We start from the raw sequence: 25,238 nt of genomic DNA, 5'->3' as shown, positions 1-25,238 counted from the left end.
GATGTGTCAGCATAGAACATACTAACATCAGAAAATGTCATGTATGATTCAAAAAGATGCTTTAGCTTCTTACAGGGACTAAAGTTAACCATTTTTAGGTGTAACTGTGGTATCTGGTATGGATCATGTAACAAAATTAGTGAAGGTCTGCCCACCACTGCAGACTTTGTCCTGTCCCCCCTCTGCAAACTCTTACACAATGGGATAAGCTTCACAAATCTGGGCAGTTTCTCAATGCAGCTGTGGTAGAATTTGACCTCAACTATCTATCATTTATTCAGATACACCATTCAGCTGGAATCCTCTTATTTAGCATATAGGCACTGCCTATGAACCACACTGAAGAGAGCAGGATATTAATACACATTCTCCTGTTTATCCCATGATGTGACCTTTATACAACGCTGATCTTAAAAAGGAAGATCTGGTTTCTGCAGCTGAGAAAAGCCTGGTTTGCCTGCACAGCTGAGGCACCATTTGATAGAACACAGGAATCCTTGGTGTCCCATACCAGCCATCCTATTTCACATCTCCTGGGGCTTCAGCTGTTGTGTCAAGCCCTCCAGAGGAAGGGGTGACACAGAAGGCACTGCTGAGAAATCAGCTTGCTGCCAACCACGTTCTGGAAGAGACCAAATCCTAGTTTCCTCTCCCTGTTCAGGTCTTGGTGGATAATATCCTTCTTTCCCCTCTTAAACCCCATATATCATATGAACATGAATCAGTTTAAAGACGCTCAATGAAATCCTGCTCACTTTCAGCATTGAAATTTCCTACATAGAAACTATGTTCTCATCTTAGATCAATTATAATTGATAAAACCTATCATTTGACTAATTTTAAGGTTTTGCCCCTTTACTATTTGAAAATATAAGAAGGAGAACAGAGAGCTAGGAACAAACTTTTGAGCAGGCCACCCTTAGAGTGAAATTAAGAATAATCATTAATCAAAGAGCATGCAGAGGGCCCATGCAGCAGAAATGGCAACAAAATCATCTTTCTGTACTGGACACTGTACCAGGGAAAGTCACAGATCACTACACAGTTGTACTCACTTAGGCCATATTTTAAGTTAAGTAGCAAATGAATGCTGTACAAAAAGACCTACTTTAAATGACCAAGGGATCTCATTTCAACTGGTTAATAATATATTGTTATTATCTAATGAGCTGTGCTTTCAAACACTGTCACTGATGAACACGAGATATTTTGCTGTCTCTCTAAGATTTAAGAAACAGCTGGCTAAAATTCTCCCACCTTTAAAGTCAGAAAGAAAGGGATTATTCAACTTTTCGTGGTTGGTGGACTTCCCTCTGAAGTTACAGACAAACCTCATAAATTTACAGATCAATTTAACATACTTTAAAAGGCCAATCCAAAGGATGGACTGTTAAAAGTCTGATCAGAAAGCACCCTTAGTGATCTAACTGAACCTGGAAGTGCACAGAATATAAAAATAAACTGAGCAAACCCTGCATTTCGACTGCCAACTTCGTTGTGCCAAGGCTAAAAAAAACAAACCCCAAGGAAATGAAACCCTACCAGTTTTCTCTATGGGAAAACAATGGCATTTCGAAACGGGCATGGGAAACTCTCAGCAGGTAGGAAAGAAATGGATGAGAACACGGCACTTATTCCTGCTTCCAGTGAAGGGCAGGGGGTTGTTCCCATCCCGGGAGAACGGGAGCTGGCCTTGAGCACCGTGCACACACGGAGAGGTGGTGCAACTCACTGGAACAGAACCACTGCTCACCTCATAAAAGGGAGATTTTTATCCTCTGCAACACACCCAAGCGTACAGAACATGGTGTTTAAGGAAACAAAATGGAAAGAGACCTTTTGTTTGAAGTAGGAAGTTTAGTGGAGAAGACAATGTTGTAGATGTTGTGAGATTCAAGGCAATGTGCTCAAATACAGAAGATATTTGCAGTCACAGAAAGATATTCTGTGTATTACTACACGGAAATCTTCACTCTTGCAGAAATGAGACCTCAAAAGATTGCTTATAACCTCTAAATCAACTAAAGAGCTGACAGATGCTTTTTCTCATTCACAAACTTCCTTCCTTTTACATTTCCTCTCCATTATGCTGAGTCCATGTATTTTACAGTTCTTTCTCTGCTAGAGAGGAATTAAGTGTAGGCTTTAAGTAGGATGTCTGACTCACTTCACTGATGACAATAAAAGAGTAACACAGGTAGCAACACCTGTCTTGGCAATGTTTTAGTGCACACACAGGGAAGGAGAGCAGTTGCTGGGCTGTGCTGGAGCTTGGAGAGCTCCCCTTGGATGCAGCACACACTGCCCAGCATGGCCCTGTATCCCTGCCCCAGCACCAGGGACACTCTGCATCCCAGCACCAGGGACACTGCAGCCCTGCCCCAGCACCAGGGACACTCCATCCCTGCCCCAGAACCAGGGACACTCCATCCCTGCCCCAGCACCAGGGACACTGCAGCCCTGCCCCAGCACCAGGGACACTCCATCCCTGCCCCAGCACCAGGGACACTCTGCATCCCAGCACCAGGGACACTGCAGCCCTGCCCCAGCACCAGGGACACTCCATCCCTGCCCCAGAACCAGGGACACTCCATCCCTGCCCCAGCACCAGGGACACTGCAGCCCTGCCCCAGAACCAGGGACACTCTGCATCCCAGCACCAGGGACACTGCAGCCCTGCCCCAAAAGCAGGGACACTGCAGCCCTGCCCCAGCACCAGGGACACTCCATCCCTGCCCCAGCACCAGGGACACTCCATCCCTGCCCCAGAACCAGGGACACTCCATCCCTGCCCCAGAACCAGGGACACTCTATCCCTGCCCCAGAACCAGGGACACTCTGCACTGGTTCCTGCTGGTGCAGCTTGTCTTAGCTGGGGCTGCACAGGAGGCTCAGTAACCACAAAAGAACAGGAGGTCTAAAATACAGAACTCAGATAATCCTTAGTATTTATGGGCTCTTTACCAAGACATAGTTCACAGATCTTTCTGCAGTGGAAAATGGTTTTTTAGGACAAGAGTAGAAGTGCAGTTCCCAAAAACAAGGCTCACCATTTTGTGAACTGAAAGTGAAATACAGGGTAAAGCCAGATTTTGAAAGTCTCAACCAAAGACAGTCAGAAATACTCTTGTGCAATATGCTACACTGTGCTAGGAAAACCTGAAATACTTTTCTTCTGGGTTAACCTAATCAAAACCATCTTAATCATATTTTAGTAACAAAAGGGGAATCCAAGTTTGCCACATGTCACCATTTGAGACAATTTCCATGAAGTCCAGGTAATCCTCTGTTCTCTCCCAATTCACAAGGCATTAATGACTGGTATTAATAGGAAACCATTAGCTGGAAAGGATCATTCTTCCAAATCTAGAAGCATTAAAATCAGCCCCTTCTTGAAACCAGTTTCTACTAAATGCTCCACACCACTGGTATTTTCTAAACAAGATTCACAGAGTAAAATGAAAAGAATATCTAAACAAAAATAATGAACTGTCTCTCTTTCAAGAACCTAAGAGCAGCTGATAATATTATCTAACATTCAACACCCTGTGAAATGTTAACTTTGAAGCACAAGCATCACCCCAGACACCTCTAGAATGGAAATCCCACAGCTGTTCCACAGCATATTACAATAATGCAGAATCAAGTAAGAAATAAAAATAAAGATCATTTTTATTCCCTATTGAGAATGCAGAGTGATTGAGAGAAAAACTATTATCAGGTTGCAGCACAATCAGAAAGTCAGGGTTTTATAGAGGCCTAAGAACCGACAGAGCCCAAGGAACTGCAGCTGGATTGGGAACACTGCTGTCCCTGTCATTTGAAGGATGACTTCCTCAGCACAACCCCCCAGGCAATGAGGGAAACCCTGGCTTTGGTATTATCTTTAAAGGCAGGAGGATTTCCAACTAAATCATCCATTCCTTCCCACAGATTTCCCCCTGGAGTTCTGCGAAGCGCTGCCGTGGCCTATCCCAACCTGAGCCACGAGAACTGAAAGGATCTCCCCTGGACTCATCACAGCTGTAGCTCCTCTCCAACACTGAGCCCAAGTGAAATCCAGCGCAGGGTACAGCTGGCTGAGCTCCAGTGCCCACAGCCCCTGCTGGATCTCACCCTCCGTGGGATCTGAGACTGAGATTGGTCCATTCTGCCTTAAAGGTGGAGAGTGAACATTAAATTAAAGACAGAACTCTCCTGCAGTGCAGAGTCAGGACTGGCTGTAAATGTGCCCTGCAACAGAAGATCCACCAGGTTTGCATCCTTGTTTTCTTTACCCTGTGTAAAGATGGCTGCAAAGATCATGTATGGATCAACAAACAGAAGGAAGTCAGTTTTCTTTCTCTCTATTCTTACCAAAACATTTAAACTCAGGACACGTCCATCCTTGTTAATGTGACGAATTTTAGGGGCGACTTAACAATGCAAGTACCCCTCAAAACAAGCTTGGGATTCTTTTTCCATTGCCCTGCCCTGTACTGTAGCCACCAATGTAAAAAAAAAGCTAAATCATAACTGCTGCATTTTGTTTGTGCTTGCACAGCATAAGGCAATGGGGAATTGGGTCCTTTGTTTCTAAGCACAAGTTTAACTTGGATGACACTGAACTACTGAAAGAATCTGATTGTCAGATATAATACATCAATTTCCTGTATTAAAGGCTATCAAAGCCATCATTCTAATTTTCTGCTTCTCTCACAGAGACAAAAGGGTTTGATTTTTTTTTTTTTATCATACCAAAGCTTGGTTTTTTTCCTTTATTTTTATTAAAGACATCTCTGCAATAATTTCATGAAAATGATTCTGGTCTTTTTTCTATTGTAAGGAAGCAAAAGGATTTATTTAGCTAAATTTGCAGTCCCCTTTAATGTAATACTAGGGCTTTGTGCTACAGTGGATTAAAGCAGCATCTGTTCTTCTCTGGAAACCTGGAGTGGAATCACAGCAGTGCAGTAAGTTGCCATCTCTGTCTGTACCCTAAGTAGAATTGTCCCTCCTCTAAATAAAATTCAAATGGATTCCTGAAGGACACAAGGAGGAATGTGTAAGTAAAATATTTTTGATTAATAAGTCTTGCTAAAAAAGCCCATGATCAGTAACTGTTTTTGCATAACAAAAATGCATGACTTTAGCAAAATCTATATTTACATAATTTTTGACATAAAATTACAATATACAGGATGCTAAAAGTGAACTTCCAAACACAGAGCCTGATCCTGCTCTTGTAACTACACAGTCCTCCAAGGCAACAGAAATAAAGCAGCAAACTAGGAATATGACTTTGGTTCATACTCTGTTTAAGCACAAATGACACCGAAACAAATCATGGTTAACAAAAAGTGCACCAATACACTTTCTCCCCTAACTCATGATCCAGCTCTTCGTAATTCCAGCTGCTCTGTGGATCAGGCAATGCCTGAGTTAAGGGCACATCCTCATATATTTAATGTCACAAACAGAGCAATCAGGGCTCCATCTTGATTACAGTTTCTGAGGTCTCCTGCAGTTCTGTTATTAAATAAACATACAAAGAAATAATTGATTGACAGCTGGTGTGATTAAAATATGCCTGGCTCTGAAATTAATGATAAAATTACCATCAGGTCTGACAGAGAAAGAATGAAGGAAATGCTGAAAGGGCAAAAAAATTGCATCCTGGAAGTCCTTTATGAATTATCCGTGCAAATCCCTGCACTGAAAAGGTACAACCACCCAGCTAGTCTACATCCATGTCTCATACTGCTCAAAGGAACACAGTGGGGTTTCTTCTCCTCAGACTTTGGTCTATTTTTTTATTTTTTTTTTTAAAAATACAATATTCAAAAATACAGTCCCTTGAACCCTCCTTTGCACCTGTCAGAATCACAGAGAAACTGGGAGCCTCATGGATTTACAACCAAGAGGGGGCATCAGTTGGGATGCTGAAATTCTGTGAAGGCCTAGTGGATAATTTCCGAGCCATCTTTATGGCATTAATATTTCCAGAATGCCCTGACAGCAGGCTAACCCCCATTTTACCCACTGAGAGTCACACAGCTGAGCCTACAAAGTTAAGGCAATGCACTGTCTTGAATTTCAATTGGAATATCACACAGTAGGGAAAAGAACACTTGGAAAGCAATACCTCACTCTTGTTTCCCAATGTTCTGCTAGAGACCCTTGAAATCTGAGTGTCAGTGGTGTTAAACACCAAGAAACACAACTGAGCCATGGGAGCTGTTAAACACCCACAGGTAACAGGGTGACACCCTGCATCACCACCAGAGCAGTGACTGCTTTCAGGCCAGTTTTTATAACTCACAGCTGAGCCTTATCGGTGTTCAGGGCAAGTACAGTCTGAGGCATCACTCCAGTAATCACCTAAGTGCTCTCATCAGCTACACCATTAGGAGACCTTCCTCTTCAGAGAGTCTGATCCTCCAATTGCCATCTTTATACTTCACAGAAAACATGATCAGCATAAAGATGAACTGTTGTTCCACAGCAGTTGTTCCACCTGAAGTCCTTGCACCTACTCTCAAGACCCTCATGGGCACGAAACAATCCCAGCCTCCAAGTGCTGGCAGAGCATTTTCATGGAGACCCAACACTTGGAGGAATACTGTCTATATCCATACAAATAGAAACATGATTCTCTTGAAAGAATTTTCATTTTGCAAACATGAAGTGGTCACAGGGCGAGAAAAAAACCATGGAAGGCCACAAGGCTGTCTATCCTAGGATATCACTTCCCAGTTCTCCAGAGGACCACCCTGAGAACTGCTGGTGAAGACACCTTCTCCAGCAGAGAAGGTCTGCTTGCCCTGCAAGGATCAGCAACCTTCCAATACAAGTCTGTAACAGGAACAACAAATCAGAGTTACTGTTCAACTTGGCATTTGCCCTTTCCAGTGACAAACTGAATCCCTGGGTTTTCTTACCTGAAAGTTGCCAATTATTCAATGAATCTGAACTGCAAGTTGTTTATTAACTGCCCCAGTCTTCCTAAGGGGCAAAGAAATAACTGAATGCTGTTCATACACTGAGTATGATTGGCACTGCTTAGCTCCAGATCTTGTATTACAGGTAGGGTATTTGATGATAAGGAATCATTTCAGATTAGTACAAAGAGGAAAAAAATTGGATGATGGCTGACTTCACACATAAAACCCCAACACTGAGCCTCTCTTTAACCAAAAGAAAAAACCACAGCTGACTCCCATAAACTACTCTCAATATCTGCAATTTAAGGAACTAGAACAGGACACCACAACAAAAGCAAATGTGGTACAAAACCAGAAGGAAAAGGGAAAATGGGTCATTTTACTCAGCACAGCTGAAGTTCTCCCAAAGCACTAGATAGATGTAATGAATTCTGTGTTTATATGAAGGGTATCTGCCACAAGAATAGACATGGTTAAATACAACATCCAAACTAAGTACTCAGCAATTCCTCTTTTAGCACATCAGGCAGAATAATCAAGTTTAACTGAAAGGAAGTGCACAGCAATGTGTGAATAGAGGAAAAAAGTCTGAAACAATGATGAATAGCAGAACATAACAGTGTAACAGGCAAATCTGTCACTACAGTAACAGTTATGAATTATGTTTTGTAGCAAGCCATGCAAAGGTAACATCACTTATGCAAACACTGCCAACTCCACACAGGAAACCTGCACTAATCTTTTCCTTAAGGGTAAAAATGGGCTAAGGGATCATTAAATGTGTGACTAAACTGTACTATGAAACCCTTTTCTTTATCAAAAAACGTTTTTCCTTTCTTCTCTAGGAAAGAAACTGCTGCATTCATATGTAGTTACACTGAATCCAGTCACTTCCTCCTTTTATGTTTCTCCACACATGCCCACACCCAATTTAAGATGTTTTCTATCTTTAGTTTCAAGTTGAATATTCCTTTAAGAGTCAAACAGCTCAGTATTTCACTGAATTATTCGGTGGGATAAACTTTCACCATGCATCGGAGACAAATTTATTTTGCAAGTGCACTTGCCAGCATAACTATTTTAGTCTGTCATAAATCCACACACAGCACCACACCAGAAAAACTAGTTTGTGCATCGAGTTTTCAGGCGGCTCACGGAGCAGTTCTGTGTTTCTGCACTTTTGACACACATTATTTTGGTAGTTAACAACATCATAACAACAGAGACTGTGTGTGTTAACACGACAAATCCCACTGCCTGTTTCTCTTGCGTCAGTTATTCAAGTATCAGTACTTTAAAGGCCTTTGAATTGAACGTTTTCTTTTCTTTTCTGGCTGAGGGCACGAGTAGCAAATGATGGTTTCCCCAGGCGGTCCCGCTGAGCGTAACTCGCCCTCCCATGAGAGCAGGCCAAGGGCAGGTCTCTGCTGTCCCGGACAGCGGGAACAGCCTGTCCCGAGCTCTGCAGCACAATTCCCACCAGGTTGACACCAGTCATGTGATTCCCTGCCCTGTCCCAAACTCGCCCGAGCGCCGTGTTTGCAGCCCGGTGCGTGAGGGCCCCGCACGCCGCTCGGCTCAGCCCTGCCCCGGCAGCTCCCGACGGACTCGCGGCTCTGCCGGACACCCCTCGGGCACCGCAGCGGCGGGGCCGCCTCGGACACCGCGGATAAACCACCGCGACTGAAAACCCGCGTCCCTACGAACCCACACGGCGCTGCCGCCCGACCCCCGCCCGATCCAGGGCACAGGTGTGACCGCAGGGACGAGGGGTGACCCCAGGGACAAGGGGGTGACCCCAGGGACGAGGGGGTGACCCCAGGGATAAAGGGGTTTCCCCAGGGATAAAGGGGTTCCCCCAGGGACAAGGTGGGTCCCCCACTGCCAGCCCTCGGCGCTGCCCCCTCAGCCCGTCCCGCCCGGCCGGCGCGGAGCCCTTTGTGTGCCGGGGCCCCCCCGCCCGGCAGCGCTCACCCGCTGTCCAGCTCCAGCTCCAGCTCCAGCAGCGACTGGGTCCGCTCGGAGCTGCAGTGCAGGCACCACATGGCCGGTCCGATGCCGGAGAGCGGGCCCGGCACCGCCGCCCCTCCCGCCCCGCCCCGCTCCCGCACCGGGCACGGCGGGGACAGCGCACGCGTCGGGGGCGGGATTCCCGGGAAAAGCGCGGCTCCCAGGGCTTCCCCCCGGGGCAGCCGCGCCTGGGGGCCCCACAACCAAGCAGCAGCACCCGCTCTCAGGCTCCGTATGAATAATATCCTGTGATAACGCCAGAGAGCCGCGCTGGCTGATCTCTGTAGTTTGGGGGAGCTCCGAAGTTTAGTGAGAAACTAAAGATGTTGCTGAAATCCGGTACAAGAGCGAGCGTAGTGAAAGGCCCAGCTGTGCCCTCGTGGTGTGTGTAAAACGTACCTCTTATTTAGAGTACATACCATCATAAAAAGAATCTAAGCGACTTTGCTTAAACCCCGTTAAACTTCTGGCCCGAGCGTGCGTTTTGCACAGTTTCCTAAGGAGGTGTTAGGCATGGATTCCAATAAGCCCGGGTTTAATTACCTTTCAGTGAAACTCAAATACGTTAAGGAAGGACACACCCACACAGACTGTTTTTAATGTCACTGCAAGTCTCTAACCAGAGACTATTTACACTGCAATGCCTGCTTTCAACATCTAGTGGTTATCCAGACAGTCTCTTCCCTTCAGAAGGTCTGGGATTGACAACAACCCCAATTTTTCTGGTCCTGACTCAACGCACTCCCGCATGAAGCTTCATCTCCACTTGTAAACAGAGACAAATCCAAAGCAGACACAAGCAGTTCCCGAAAGTCAACTGCTCCTTTGGAAGCCAGTTTCCATTTAGGAACCAAGTGCAGACAGTTTTAGCGTGGGCTGTGAAGGAGGAGACATACTGGAAAGGGCGGCTGAGGAGCTCTGACCTCAAAAGCAGTCACAGAATTTTTTGAAGAATGTGCTTTTCTGAAGCCACTTCAAACACAGTCTTCCTTCGACAGATATGATCATGCTAGATCAGCAAATAACCAAGCAATGCTAACACAAATAACCAAGCAGTGCTAACACATCCCATTCCAAACACCGAGTGGATAATTGTTACATACAGCTTTCCCCCCCATCAATGTCAAGCATCCAGAATTCTCAATTTAGTTTTGCCATTCTGCTACAGAACTGTTCAATCACTTCTTGCTTTAATAACTCTTTAAAGTAGAGGTTAAGCGCCAAAATCATCTACATATTTAAGACCTTGCATGTATTCCAACGGGGGGAATTAAATACAGAAAAGCAAATTCTTGCTGCACTATGCAGACAACATTGTGGTTTCCGAGTCGAGGCAGATGCAATTACTTTTGGAGGGACTTTTTGTTTAAGTTTCAACATTCCAAAACCATCTTCGTTGAACCATGATCCATAGTGCATAACCCAGTTTTCCTCAGGTAACAATAACCATAATCCATACTGCATAATCCATCCTCTCTCAGGTGCTTATTTATCATAGACCTTGACTTTTTAGGACAACTTTCTGGTGGCACAGGGATACATTTCTCTGCCACCCTGACGACATCTGTGCTGAACATACAGAGCTGATGTTTCAGGTTCTATAAGACAGAGCAGAAGAGGCTCTGCTAACAACACTGAGCCAACGTGGGCTTCTATTCCACTTTATTTATCTGCACTTTGGGTAGATAACTTTGGCAGAACCAACAGGAAGTACACACTCTGTTGTCCTCCCACTGCTATTCTGACATCTAACTAGCAATAAAGTTGCCACTAAGATATTGTAGAAATATGTAGCACAGGGAAAGGAGGTAGAAAACTAATTTTCCATGTCCTGGTATCCTTATTCCGGGCAATTTCTTGGAGCACAACTAACAGCCCACCACCAAGTTATCTCTGAGCCATTAAAACACAACAAACTTGACTTAAGCAAAAATGAAGGAACTGGGAAATCTCTGTGCAAGAGGAAGTGAACACAGATTTCAAACCATGAACTTATGCTCACCAGATCAACCCAGAAGTTTGAGGAAATAATTCTGAAGGAATTATTCTGGCTGACCTTGGGAAGAGCTGGTTGTGCCCACTGACTGTAGTTGCTGCTTCATTCACTTTGGGCCGCTGTAGTTTTCAGTCAGGTGCCCAGCAAATGGCACTGCCAAACTTACAAAGGCTGCTCCAGCTTCGTTATCATTCTTCGTTACCATGTTTAACAGTGTCTCAGCAGTGAATATATGCTTAGGCTGTTCAACCTTCTTTGCTAAAGCTAACCCTGTTTTATTTCTAATACAGAAACATAATTAAACCTTGGATTAAGCACAACACTGAAATTTTGGTTTATCCAGTGATTTACATAAATCACTGCTATTTAATGTGTTAATGGCTAAAACAAAGTTTATAAACCCCCAGAGTGCAACAAACTCAATTTGTAATTATGAGCATGCAGCAATTTGTACAACATGCCATCTAAATCTACAGTAATTATGACCCTGCTTAAAGGGTAATTCCCAACTTAATCACATTTAATACACCATTATTTCCAAGATCTAAAAGGCTGAAATGGGCATTTATCTTGCATTTTGCTTGAGTAAAAGCAAAGGGTTACAAAGAGAAAAAAACAGAAGGAACTACCAGAGAGTAGTTTTCTTCCTGCAGAGTATAAATACAGCCACGCAGCATTATACAATAAAATGCATTCACAGGTCAAAATACATGTTATTCCTCTCACAGTAGGACTTGGGGGGATATTAATCCAATTCATCCACTGAAAAGAATATGCTAACCCATATGGATCCTTCACCTTCTCCCTCCCATGGTGAATTCTCTGCTTCTCATGCTTACCTGTACACCTCATGTAAACCAAGTGTTCCTTAAAAAAGATCAGGAGGTATCAGTTTCAAGGATGTACAGCACGATGCCCATTCACCATATCCTCTTTTGGTGCACAATGAGACTTATCAATGAACAGTAATTGATTCTCTGATTGTATAAAACATCATAATGTTCCCATGTGACCTGGAATTACATAGGAATTCTCAAATATGCCAGGTAATTCTTCAAAAGCTGACACGCTGCTGTACTTATCCCAGTTTTGTGTCCCCCCTAAAGTGCATTTCTTATCTTCTCTCATACACATTTCTGCATTTCCTATGACTGTGTACTTGTTCATTTAATTTTTAAATGCCAATACACAAAAATCAGCCTGAAACAATAGCTCCAACTTCAGTTTGGCTTTTAAACAACTTATAAAGCCTTTAAACAAACACATCTGGGAAAAGGCTTTATGTTGTTGGTTGCTATGGAGTAGGCAAAACAATGAATCTTTGTAGTCTTTTTGCTCTCCTAAGAACAGACCCAAAGCCTATTTAAGGCAAAGGAAATCTTCACTGACTTCAATGGTTTGGAGACTCAAAGTGGTGCTTTGCAACTGTCTGTCTCAAAGCCCCCCACTCTTACAAAACATAAACCAGCATTACTGCTGTGAGAAGGATGGGAATAGTGAAGCACAAAGAGCATAAACCAGAGCAGAGGAAAAACAGAATAACTTCTCACAGTCACCTTGCAGATCAGTGGGAGAACTAAAAATAGAACAGATCTCTCTACGTGTTCTGCTTCTTTATCCTCTCCCATAAAACAAGATGCTTTGCTCTGGAGAGGGAGAAAAGATCCATGTCTGTTGTTGGCCTCTCAAAAGAAACCTCATCTGTGAAAGGCTTTGCTCTGCAGTGAAGTCCCTCCCTATCCCTGGCTACAAGATTTGGATAAGAGCAATGATTTTGGAACAAAAAAGGAAATTCCACATAATACCAGGTTTTCAAAATGCTAAGATACACTGATTTATCCAGGGTGGGAGCATGCAAACCAGGCAACCCTGCAAACTACAGCAAGTTGTGAAGCACATGTACAAAATCTCAGCAACGACAGAAACAATTCCTAAAGAGGCTCAGCTTGCAGTCAAACCATTAGACCAGAGCCAGGATTCCTGACTCAAAACTCCCTGCTGTCACTACTCTGACCTGGTTTTGTCCCTCAGGGTCAGTAGCTGATCCTACAAACGCTCCCGTGTGTGAGGAGCTATTGTAAAGTGTATCTGGTGTGCTGTAACGCTGCCTGGCCATTTACATCCCCAGGAACAGCACTGGGAGAAGTTACATTAGGCAGAGCTTTGTAGAACAGGATTTAGGTGTCTCTCTCAGAGAGCTCAGAAATGCTGGTCACGCTGCTCCTGAGCTGATGTGTTCATCCTCTGCCCCCCACAGTGCAGCTCACAGCGAGACACAGTTTTGCTTTTCCACAAAATTAATCAGTTGCCAGAAAACCACATTTCATTATAATACTATCAAGATATTTAAAATTTCTCTTGGTAGATCCACAGGCACGTGGAATATTTTTTTTTTCGTGCAAATGTAACCTCCCTTTGAAGAGAATTTAGCAGGGGGCTTTCAGCAGTTGCTGATGTTGCCCTGCCGGAGCCCAGCAGTGAAACGATACCTGAGGAGCAGACGCCGCGAGCCAGGTCAGTCAGCACTGAGCCGTGGGGCTTCAAGAGAAAACCCCTTCTTCTCACAAATCCATGGACAGAAGGAGAGTGGATGCTTGGAAATCCCCCAGAGGCAGTACAGAGGCTGACAAGAAGCCAGAGAGCCCCTCAGAAAGAAATTCATCTGTAAGCCCAGAAGGCCACTCTGTTCACCAGGAATCACAGATCCACTGAGAGGAAAAGGAAAAGGGAAATCTCTAATCTGCATTCTCAGGGCAATAAAGGCAGGACTCTGGACCAGAAATACAACGTGACTGTAATTACAGCTCTGCTGATGCCATTATACATATAAAAGTCTTTTGTGTCTTCAGAGTGAAATATGTACGAGGCCAGAGGTGGGATTCCTGACTCTCAATTCCCTGCTGTCCTCCTTCATTTCAAAATTCCCTCCTGGCTCCCTCATTTTTCTCACTTGGAGTGCCACCTTCCCTGATGAATCCAGAGTTCCCACAGCTTAGGACACACCTAAAGCATTTGCAGCCCCAAGTCACTGAGTTCCAGGGCTTCTCTGGCTGTGCATTTGGGGCCACTGCTGAGAAAGGGTGGTGGGCACCAAGCTCATGAGGGTCAAGACAGAGAAACTGAGGATGTAAGGAACGTCTCCTGGTGCTCTAAAACAGCAGACCTCACAGAGGGGAAGCTGAAATCATGAGCTCCCCCTTCCAGACTTACTTAGTCATAATAAAAGACCAAAAAAGCAGTTGTCACTGAATAAAATATCTTTCGACAAAGCTGAACAGAAGACACACAGAGATGCAACAGGTAGTGCAGGGAGGTAATACACAGTATGTAATGCTTTTCAACACCCCATGTAAACCAACAAAACCTAAACCATCCCTTAAAAATATGCTACACCAGAAGGTCCCCCACAGCCTTCTCTTTTTTCCCTACTTTCATTTCATGGCAGTAATAGTGTGCTGTCTGCAAAAAGCATTTCTTTGGGATTAATGGCAGCTGAGATTAACAATGCTTAGTTGTGCTTCATGTCATCAACATCTCAAAGCTCTCGATCCCCAAGAAAAGCACAGTTATGTTTACTTGGTATTTAATGTTTTGGGGGTTTTTTCCCCTGTTTGCACAATTCATATATTTAGTAAGATGTCTGATCTTCTGTGTGCACAGTGGGTTTTGTGCACACACTAATGCCAAGTAGAAAAGCACATGACTGGTTTTAACATTTTTTAGTAATATTTTCTGATTCTGAAAAATACAGAATTGTGTTTCTTTGGAGAAATGTGTGAAAAGAATTACAAATCCCATAAATAGTGTCTGAAAGCTTGTGAAAGTAACTACTAGTCAGTCTTAAAGTAAATATCAGAACGTTGCTACTTTCTGTTCTGCACAGAACTGCCTTCCCCCCAGCACTTGTGACATCTGGCTCAGTATAATGCCCTGTACTGAGAAATCACATGTGCAGTGCCTGCCATGGAGAAGTACATATTTTCCATGACTTGCCTTTCTGCAAGCAGCATTTGAAACCCAGGAATTTTTCTACTTGAAGCTCAGATTGCATTACAGTTGCTTATTTTGATAGCAACCACTAAGTTTAAACTGTTAGTAAAATGGCAAGCATCACTGAAATTCCCATATATAAGTAATAATTAAAAAATTGACCAAAATCCAATTTTAAGGTAAAGAAATCACTTTTTCACTAACTGCACATTTAAACACATGGGTAAGAACAAGGTTGTAAGGAAGGTCTTATTATGTACCTAATAAAGTTAGACTTAAGGGCATTTAATGAAAATATTTTCATGGTTTCTGTCTTAGTGCATGGCTGTGCAATGCAACAATTTTTAATTCAGTATTTATGAATTAAAGTATTTCTTTACGTTCCCATACAATGGGAATGTATTTTTTTCCATTCCCTTTTTGTCAAATCCACCGGCACGGAGACACATGGTGTGATTTGGATAAAAGACTTGATTCAAACACAGAAACATTGACAGAGGTGACACTTGCAGCTGCACCTCCTCACGCTGATCCTGTGCCAGCACTAGTGCCCCATTCCACACAATTCATGAAGGCCTTCTGCTCACAGCTTGACGTGAGGGCAAAGGTGATCACCAAGGGAAAACAAACCAACAAACCCCCGTTGCCAGCAGTGATCACGATGCAAAAGGAGTTCATAGAATCACAGAATCATAGAATCACAGAATCAGCTGGGTTGGAAGGGACCTCCCAGATCATCAAGTCCAACCCTTGATCCAACCCCACCGTGGTTCCCAGCCCATGGCACCGATGCCACATCCAGTCTGTCCTTAAACACCTCCAGGGATGGAGAATCCCCCACTTCCCTGGGCAGCCCATTCCAAGGGCTGAGCACCCTCTCTGCAAAGAAATTCTTTCTAATATCCAACCTAAACCTCCCCTGGCACAGCTGAAGACCCAGCCCTCTTGTCTTGCTGATGGTTGTCTGGGAAAAGAGACCAACCCCCCCCTGGCTCCCCCCTCCTGTCAGGGAGTTGCAGAGTGAGGAGGTCTCCCCTGAGCCTCCTCTTCTCCAGGCTGAACAGCCCCAGCTCCCTCAGCCTCTCCTCACAGCACTTGTGCTCCAGTCCCTTCCCCAGCCTCGTTGCTCTTCTCTGGACCTGCTCCAGCCCCTCCATGTCCTTCCTGAGCTGAGGGCCCAGAGCTGGCACAGCACTCGAGGGGTGGCCTCACCAGCTCTGAGTACAAGGGAAGAATCACTGCCCTGGACTTGTTGGCCACCCTGTTCCTGATCCAGGCCAGGATGCCATTGGCTTTCTTGCCCACCTGGGCACACTCTGGCTGCAGCACCAACACGCCATTGTGTGCTAACCAAGGCTGAGCCTCACTAATTGACTTAAGGCCACGAACCAGACTCAGGAACTATAAAAACTCCATCCTTCCTAAAATTACGCAACAAATATTGACTTTTTCCATGGTGATCTTTATAATGGTGTTTTGAGTCAGATGTAAACAAAAACAGGAGAGGAAGCAATACCAACACACCTCAGAGAAATGCCCCACACCGACACAGAATGAAGAGTGGGGGAAAAAAAGGTGTGGTTTTGCTCTGCAGTTTGGTGCCTGGAGCCTGGAGGGCTGCACAGCCCTCAGTGACCCCTCCACGGAATGTGAGGAACTCCCAGAAGAAAGGCTGGGCTGCCCGGGCTGTTTTCACAGGGAGACAGGACACCTCTGCCTGCCCTCTGAGTGCAAACGTGTCCATCCTGCCTGGGCAGGGCAGAGCTGAGACAGGGCACTCCAGTCTGTGCCACTGTGTTCCAGATCACACACCTGAAAATGCAGCTGCTGCACAAGTCTCTCTAAACCTGAAGAAACAGGCAAGGTGTAAAACGGCAGGATAACACTACACTGCCTTTCTAGGCATTGTTAAACCAGAGGGATGAAGTGATTAGAAAACACCAAATCTAAATGACAGTGCTGCCTTTTGCATGCAGTGCATCTGGGATTTGGAGGCAGGTTATTTATTACTACAGAGTGATAAATTCAAGCCTAAGGAGATTGAAATATTTGTGGTTTGTGGCCACAAATGTTGAGCGCGCCAGCACAGAAGACAGAGTTGTTGAGTACAGATGGCAGCACATCTTCACATCACCTTCTTCACAACACTCACCTACACAGGGATGGCAAGGGGAAAAAAGGCCAGGAGACCTCCTCTTTGAAACTCTTCCATGCAGAAAACTAATGTGCTGATATGTTAAATGAAAGAAGAAAAGCATGTCCCCACTGTTAGATCCGCAGAGAACACCCGGAGAGCAGCCCCTTGACACAGACCTCCACTGAAAAGGCTTCTCTGAGATCTGCCTTGAACCTCTACAAGGCACCATTAGCAAAATAGCAACAGAGGAAACAATTTGCACATGACTGTGCACAGTACGTATTTGTTAGAGATGAACAGGATATATTTTGTTTCCTTTGGGAAAGGCAGAACTCCCGAATTTTATGCCATGTACAAAGGTTATATTTTGGCACAACTGCACACTGAATGAAGAGAGTGTGAAGACACCAAGGTGCTAAGTTTTTGTCTTTTAAAATTACTACTTACTGCAGTCCTTGTTTTGAATTTAGATAAAACAGAAAAACAAATTATGTCCCCCCCTGTCCTCTTGCCAAGGGAAAACCAGAGGGGTTTCACTGAATGGCACACACTGCTGAGCGCTGGGCAGGGCAGCCTGACACAGCCCAGCCTCCTCTGAGCAGCCCTCTGAAGGAAAATTTCCACACAACCAACCACCACCTGCCCCACGAGGTGAGTAGCAAGGCACCTATATCATAAACCACAGCATATTTTAATTCACTGCCTTCAAAAGGTAAAAATGGCAAAAGAAATCACATTTCTATCACCCCAAACAAAAAGGTTAATTTGCAGTAAACTACAGCACTGAAAGCACTTTTAGCTTTTGACTGACCTTTTGTCCTGTCTCAGAAACATTTAATAAATCAAGTCTCATCTAAATCTTAGACTAAATTAAGTCTCATCTAAATCTTAGATAATAAGAAAATTAAAATCCATTATGCTAATTAATTACATGGTACAGTTAAGGGTAGGTACCCTTTCGAATGCAAACAGTTAATTTGCAACTAGAACCACCCCAGCTATCCTAGGACAAGCTGCTAACCAGTTGGATATTAAGAATGGGAAGGAATTGAAATGTGAATTCATTTGCTTTACCACCATAATATGTTCTTTTCCACCTCCTGTCTAGGAGCCCATGCTACAAACTGCAGTATCTTGGCAAATAAAATTACCTTGAGGTGATAAAAGAATGCACTGTAAATGGGTGATCTTTGGCCCCCACCATAACATTCCTCAGTGAATCAGTTTATATCAGTGTTACTTATCTTCATCCACGTGCAGGAAACATACTCTGGACTCAAATGGAATCCAATCTCTTCTCCTCAGCCCAGCACACACAGGACTGCAAGAGCACTGGCAATTCAATCGATTTGTATTCTTTATGTTATCTGACCAGAGAGGTTTCCTCCTTCTCTAGGGTAGAATTTATCCTCGTGTGCTCAGAGCTCTGCTTGTCGGGAAGCCAGAAAACTAAATTACAAGAAACACTTTATTTTGTTGATGGGCTTGCCCAGGGGTGGCTGAGGGCAGAGCATGGCCAGTTCCTGGTATCAGCTCCCACCGAGTGGGTGGTGGGGAAGAGGGATGCAGTTCCAGGCACTGTTATTCCATGGAAACCACACCGGAAAGCTCTGGGTCTGACGAGCCTGACAGGTACTGACAGTGGAGCTGAAGATGGAGTAGGCTATTTCATAGAGGGGGAGCCATCTAGAATCCTCAGAAGGTTTCTAGGATGAACAATATTTTATGGACTGCAGATCTGAACTCCTAAATCGAAGTTAAAGCCAAGCTTAAGGAGCAGAACTCGCTACGGAAACCACAGCGGGTGACACCAAAGAGGTGGCACAACCCAACACTTGGTCACCAAAGCTCTTCTCAGATACTGCAGATATTTTGTTCCTGAACAACCTCAAGGAAAAATCCTACTCTTAGTGGAAACCTGAGAGTGAGATGTGGCCTATGTGCAAAATAGCCCAACTCCTCCTGATTGTCCAGCAGTGTCTGAGAACATCCCCTAAATGTGAGGTACAGGGAGGAGGCCTCTGCAATCCATCCTACAGTCCTGGAAAGGCACAGAGAATACTGAGATATTATACATATAGTATCAAACCTCCCCATCACCTTCACCATGAGCAGACTACTGCTTTGGGCCCGAAGCCTATAACACAAAATTGAGGTTTGCAACCCTACTGCAAAGAAGAAAATAGGGTGGAACAAGCACTTACATGTTTAATTATCAACTAAACCCCCTGGTATTTAAGTCTAGGAAGAGAATTCTGACGTCCTAGAGACAGAAGAAAAATAAAGGTAACTGTAGCTCAATAAGAAGCATTAGAAACCTTCTCCATTTCCTTGATTAGATCACCAGCTTGGATATTATGCCATCTTTCGTTTAAATCATGAACTGCAAAGTGATTGAAATGTGAAGTATTGCTCAATCAGTTTAAAACTGAACATCAAGAAATCCAGTCATACTTGATTTAATGTTATTTTTCTTCCTACCAAAATAAACCCCTAAATCAAAGAAATCAAGACTTTTTAATCTTGCGACTCTGCATCTGATACTCTGACTACTCAGTCCTCTAGTTTTTACAGGTAAATGATGTTTTACAAAATGTACAAAAACAATTGCCCAAGCAGTTGAGTCTGTCCAAACGGTATCAGCAGCTTGCTCTGCAGTCATTCCAGAGGTTTTTCTCCCACATCATTCAGCAGTCTTTTGTTACCCACCACAAGGAATTCCTAACAAGTAACTTAAAACTAGCAGCAATGAAGCACCTATATTTACATGGTTCTCTTTCCACAAAGAATTTACCTGGGCTAAACATCAACGAAATCATTTCTTCTGCTTTGACCCTCTTATAAAGAGCAGAGCCTGTCCTCATACTCTTCAGTTGGTGATGTTTCCTTACATTTATTTTATATTAAATAGCTACTTAGAGCATACTCCAGCTATTAAGGACAAAAGTATTGATAGCAGGAAGGTGTTGTGGGTTTGGGTTTTTTATTCATCAAATCAGCTTTCACCAATAGCAAAATACTCAAAGCATCCCTTTTTCTGCTGTCCCAAAACCTCCCCCATAAACCAGAAGGAATGAAACAGTCCAACAGCCCAAGCTGGAGTTATTTCAAATGGATTCTTCTTGAAATTCACAGGAAACAAGTACATTTTGAACAATGTGGAAAGATCACCTGACAGGCACTACAAAACTCTGATTTATTCCCTCAAATGGAGACTGTGTGAGTGCCAATGGCACCTGCAAGCCTTTCCCAAGACAGTTAAAGTTTGTGCCATTATCCTTCCGTGACAGAGAGCTGGGAGGGTGGGATTTTTTGGTTGGTTAAGTCTGAAGAAAGCTCTGCTACTTGGTAGCACTGGGATGGTGGAGAGCAAGCTGTATTTTAGGAACAGCTGAAATGAAGAAGCAGCATTAACACTGAAGAAAGGTGAAGCCTTCCACACTGTGACAGAATGATCAAGGCTGGCCTTCAATGACAGCCTCACCTAAAACATAATCAAAGGAGCTCTGACAAAAACCTGCCCACAGACCTAGATTTACCCTCCTTACAATGCAAACAAAGATATGTAAAGCAAAAAAAAAAAAATCAAAAAAAAAAAAATCACATGTTTAAATAAAAAGCTCTGAATTCAAACCTCCCCAGCACAACAGAATTCCATGCAGAAACTGGAATTCAGTGCAAATGTTGCTTCTGTCTGGGTGTTCAGAAATAAGATTTCTCTTTCAGGTAATAATGATGGTACAACTTCCAACCCTGCTCACAGACTGGCCACAGAACTCACATGCTAATAGGAAGAACATCAGCCATTGTTTCTCCCAAATTTTCAACCATTATTTTACCGTGCAGTAAAATACACCACCCCAGTTCCTTCTCTCCTCCTGTTCCTCCTCCACCCAAACACAAGTTGAACAGTCTGTCACAAATTACTGCCTCCTTTAAGTCAAAGATACACTCTTGAAAAGACATCTGGTGAAAATTCCTGCATATGCTGTACATGGCTTTACATAATTCCATGGTGGTCCTGCAGGGAATTGTAACGGCACATACACTCTCCAATTAATTCACTTCTAAAGATGAAAGATTAATTATTTTAAACCTGCTAAAGTCTAGACATTTCTATAAAGTTTTCCAAACAAAATAACTTCTCGTCTGTGCTTAATTTTATTATACCAAAATCACCATGTAAAAATCTCAGGGATTCATCCCTTACTCAGACTAATTCCAACTGCCTGCCAGATTTTCTCTGTCCAGAATAGAATTTTCCTGTGCAGTGAGAGGGCTCATTCCTCACACTTTAATTCTACATAAAGCAGATTCTACATATACAACTCCGAGCATGTGATATCAACACAGAGAGGGATGCAATAAGCTTGGGGGGAAAAAAAATCAGGGAGTTTTATTTGGGAGAACTATTTGTGCCCTGCTGCTCTCAGAACATGCTGACTCACACCTACAGCTGCAGGTGACAGAACAGCATCTCCCCGAGGGGAGGCACCTGAAGGAAGCAGAGAAGATCTGACTTCACGTGAAAGCAGAAGTGGCAGAATTTGGATGTAACTGCAGCTAACCAGGCCTTCTGGGGGTCTGGTAACCACAGCCTGTGCTCTGAGCAGCTCTGCTAGTGAGGAAGAGCTTGGCAAATTCCCAAAACGGGGAACAAACGCCTGGAGCAAGTCAGGCTGTGTGAGAGGAAGCATCCGGAAACACACTGAATGTTCGAAGTCTGTATCAATCAAAATGTAATTTAATCAATTTACCAAAGCCATTAGAACGTTTCCCTCTGGGGCAAAGACAAAGGCACAAAAAAGCACCTCCTCTTGTCTTGTTTCTGTGAAGTGTGGCCAGACACACTCCAGCCAGGAGGCCAGACCAAAATGGGCATGGTGCTCATTTCAAATGAGGTTTCCCTGATGGCTCCAGTAAGGGATTTGAAGATGTAATTTTGTATTTTAAGTATACACTGGTGGTTGGTGCATTAGCCACGTTTTGAAAGTTTTCTCTGCCCCATTCTCTCGTTTTGGAGCTCGGTGGGTTTATTAGAACTGAGCCACCCAGACTCTCTCTGCCGTGCTGTCAATACAACAGTTACATAAACCTTCCTCATTGTATTTGTTGTGCTCAAAACCCAGCTACTGCAGACAGTTTTGAAATAATGCTAATATTCCATGGGCTCAAACAACAGGCACATCAGCCCTTAGGGAATCAGCTGCTACAGATCACACTGCCTGGCTCCAGTGTGGGGGAGTGAGGATGCAGATCTTTACCATTATTGCTTTATTTACAGCTAAAGCATAACATACATCAGGTATGAACTCCCAAATCTGTATGCAGCTCTTAGCAACTGGTCCTTAAAAGCTGTAAATCTAAAGCTCTGTAAGCAGAGCAATCTCAAAAATGAGAGAAAGTTTGCTGGGGGAAACAACCTCTTCCCTTAGTCTTATGATTCTACTTAAATAGTGCAAATAATATGGATTTTTCAATTAATTATATTAAAATAGATAATGCTTATGATTTTCAATACAAGGCTCAATATAGATGTACATTTTTTGTTTGCAGTATGGAAAGGCTGCTGTATAAATAATCCAAGTGACCTTTCAAATTGAACTAAGTGTCATAGTGTCATAATTCCTCAGGTAGGATAAAACCAGGACGTAGCTGACAGTAATCAGAATAACCTGAGAGGCTTGAGACAGGTGCTGGAACAAAGACTCTACTGAAATAGCTTTGTATTTATACTCAGTATTTATACCCAGAGTATTCTTATACAAAAAATACTCTAAGAGATAAAACTCAACTACCTTTGCTTGAAGAAAGCAGAAACAATTTAGCTTCGAGAGGCATGTCTGGCTCTTCTGTTCATGTAAATGTGGCATTTCATATTAAAATGCTGCAGTGAAGTAGACTAGTTATTATTTCACCTGACACTGCTAAAGAGCATTTAGGTCAGTCAGCACAAAGAGCCAGATCTTCCCTGGTGCCAGCTCTGAGCAGTGTCCTGCTGCTCTCGGATGGAGCTGTCATTTCCCCACGGGACAGAATTTAAGATCAGGTGACATAATATGCATTTTACTTAAGCTGTGCTGTTTTATGAAAGTAAAAGTCTATCAATATTTACGTTTTCACTAAATCTTTCACATGCATCTTGCTAGAACTTACTCCTGCTGGCAAGAGAACACAGTACAATCACTCTCAGAATGATAAAATGAGGCTCCTTCTCGTTCACAGACAAATCTGCATTGAAATCATCCTCCTGCAGTGTGGGGAAACACACACAGCTTTGGGAAAAGCCTTCCCTGAACAAAAGGTTTAAGCATCTTTAGGGACTTTGCCTCATCCTAAGATGAAGAGAGTATTCTGGCTGTACAAATATACACACAGATAAACAAGACAATGATTTTCAGGGCAGGAGACACCCAAGAAGATTATTATTAGCAGGATTATTCATCTGTGTTTTCCCAATATGGCTTGTTTCAGAGTTGCTCTTGATTTACAGATGGATAATGAAACAAGTGCGATCTTATTGGAGCAAAAGCATATGAAATGAAGGGAAAAACACTGGAAAATGAGACAAACCCACAGGAAACGTATTCAGCGATGTCCAACGCTTCCAAAAAACTTTATAGTTCCACTGAAACTGCACTGGCTGCTATCAACCACCAGCTGGGAATCCCAGCTGAGGAGACACAGAGCCACCATGTTATTTTGTTCAGGTTTTTTCTAAGCCACAGAAAGAGTGCATTTCAGAAGGTTAGTAAACACATCACACTGTAATTACTTTGTTCCCTCTCTGCGTAGTAAAAGCTCATATATTTTTTACTGCATGTTCCAACTCAGATTTTATACTCTTTATATTATGGTACCCTGTAAGAAAATATAAAATCTACACTAATGCCTTATGTGCAAGTATGTTTTGTAGTGGAATTTATAAATATTAACAAGATAAAATTTACAAGTACAAAAGACACCATTTGCAGCTGTAAATGTTTAATTCTGAGGGAACGGGAATAACATTTTCATCTTCATGCAAGTCATGAGCTATATTAAAAGAATACTTGTAAACAAAGTGTTCAAATAGCAGGACAAACCAGTTCTGATCAGAGGTGATTCAGAGTCTTTTCTGTTACCCTTTCCAGTCTTTGTTCAATATATGACTTTAAGGTCTAAAATATCTACTTGGTATTGGTAGGAACCTGGAAAATGGAAGCCCAGATGATAATATCAGTTTTATTAATCCAACATACCCTTCCCTGGGTAATCAGTATTACTGCCAATACCAAGAGCTGGGTTTTAGATTTATAAAACCCTTTTCCTGAACAGACAATGAAAGTCTGCCAAGGTCCTCCCCCAATAACCCACTGGATGAAGGGTCACAATACTCATCACCACAATACTCATCACATGAGCAATGGACCAACACCTTCAGAAATTAGTTTAAAGCCACAAAATAGGCTTTTGCCTTTAAAAAATTAAATAAAATGGCACAGTCACCTTAGCAACCAAGTTCAGAGCTTCTGGAAAAAAACCAAAATCTGGATCCAGGATTGAGGGTGGGAATTTCAAGGGCACATTGGAAGAGTCTGGTTCTCATGGGACACCACAGGGCACTGGAAAACCGATCTCTGTTCGTACTCCTGAAAATATGTGCCTATTGCTGACAGCACAGGGCTTTAATTTGGGAAGTCTCAGCCCTGGTGTCTCCGTTTAGATGATTTTTTAAAAAAGTGAATAGTCACAATAGCTGAGCTTTTGCAATTGCCAAAACAAAAATTATCATATTTACAAACTCTTCCCTCCAGAGACCCCCTGGCTGGAGTAGGGGATGAAACTAAAGCATTGCAGTGGCACTTGCATTTTCCCATCCCTGAACCAGGAACTGGAGCTCTCCTGTTCCTTCAAGGCCAATGAAGGGCAAACTCTCTTTTGGGGAGGGTGATCAAGAAATAACCTGACTAGATTAATTTCTCACTTCTAGGATCACCAAAACGTTTGGAAGAAGAATGAGCAGAAAATGAGAACACTCCCAAGGATCAGATTTCTACACAGCTCACAACCTGGACAGCTCTTCTTCCTGCCCACAGTCACTGCCCCCACACTGAGGAATGCAGACATCCTATTTGATTTTATTTACATGTGCAGCACCAGAGTTCCCAAATTTCACAGATATACAAGCAGATTAATACAC

General features: G+C 43.3%; 1 protein-coding gene across 3 annotated transcripts in view; it reads right to left on the bottom strand.

The window, feature by feature from the left end:
- Positions 1–25,238, bottom strand: part of IQSEC1 (IQ motif and Sec7 domain ArfGEF 1) — a 334,498-nt gene that overhangs the window by 57,390 nt on the left and 251,870 nt on the right. Inside the window, exon 1 of one of the 3 annotated variants that reach the window (XM_051793414.1) lies at positions 8,898–9,065. The exons of the other annotated variants lie outside the window; for them this stretch is intronic. Within the exon in view, the coding sequence (XP_051649374.1) occupies positions 8,898–8,968 (71 nt within the window). The 5' untranslated portion in view covers positions 8,969–9,065. Of the gene's footprint in view, positions 1–8,897; positions 9,066–25,238 lie in introns of those variants that run through there. 3 annotated transcript variants of the gene reach the window in all.

The sequence above is a fragment of the Manacus candei genome, unplaced genomic scaffold, assembly GCF_025592945.1.
Source record: "Manacus candei isolate 608988 ecotype Guabito, Panama unplaced genomic scaffold, ASM2559294v1 h1tg000036l, whole genome shotgun sequence".
In the NCBI taxonomy this organism is placed as follows: Eukaryota; Metazoa; Chordata; class Aves; order Passeriformes; family Pipridae; genus Manacus; species Manacus candei.
The sequence above is the reverse complement of the archived record's forward strand: the minus strand, read 5'-3'. Positions and strand labels throughout refer to the sequence as shown.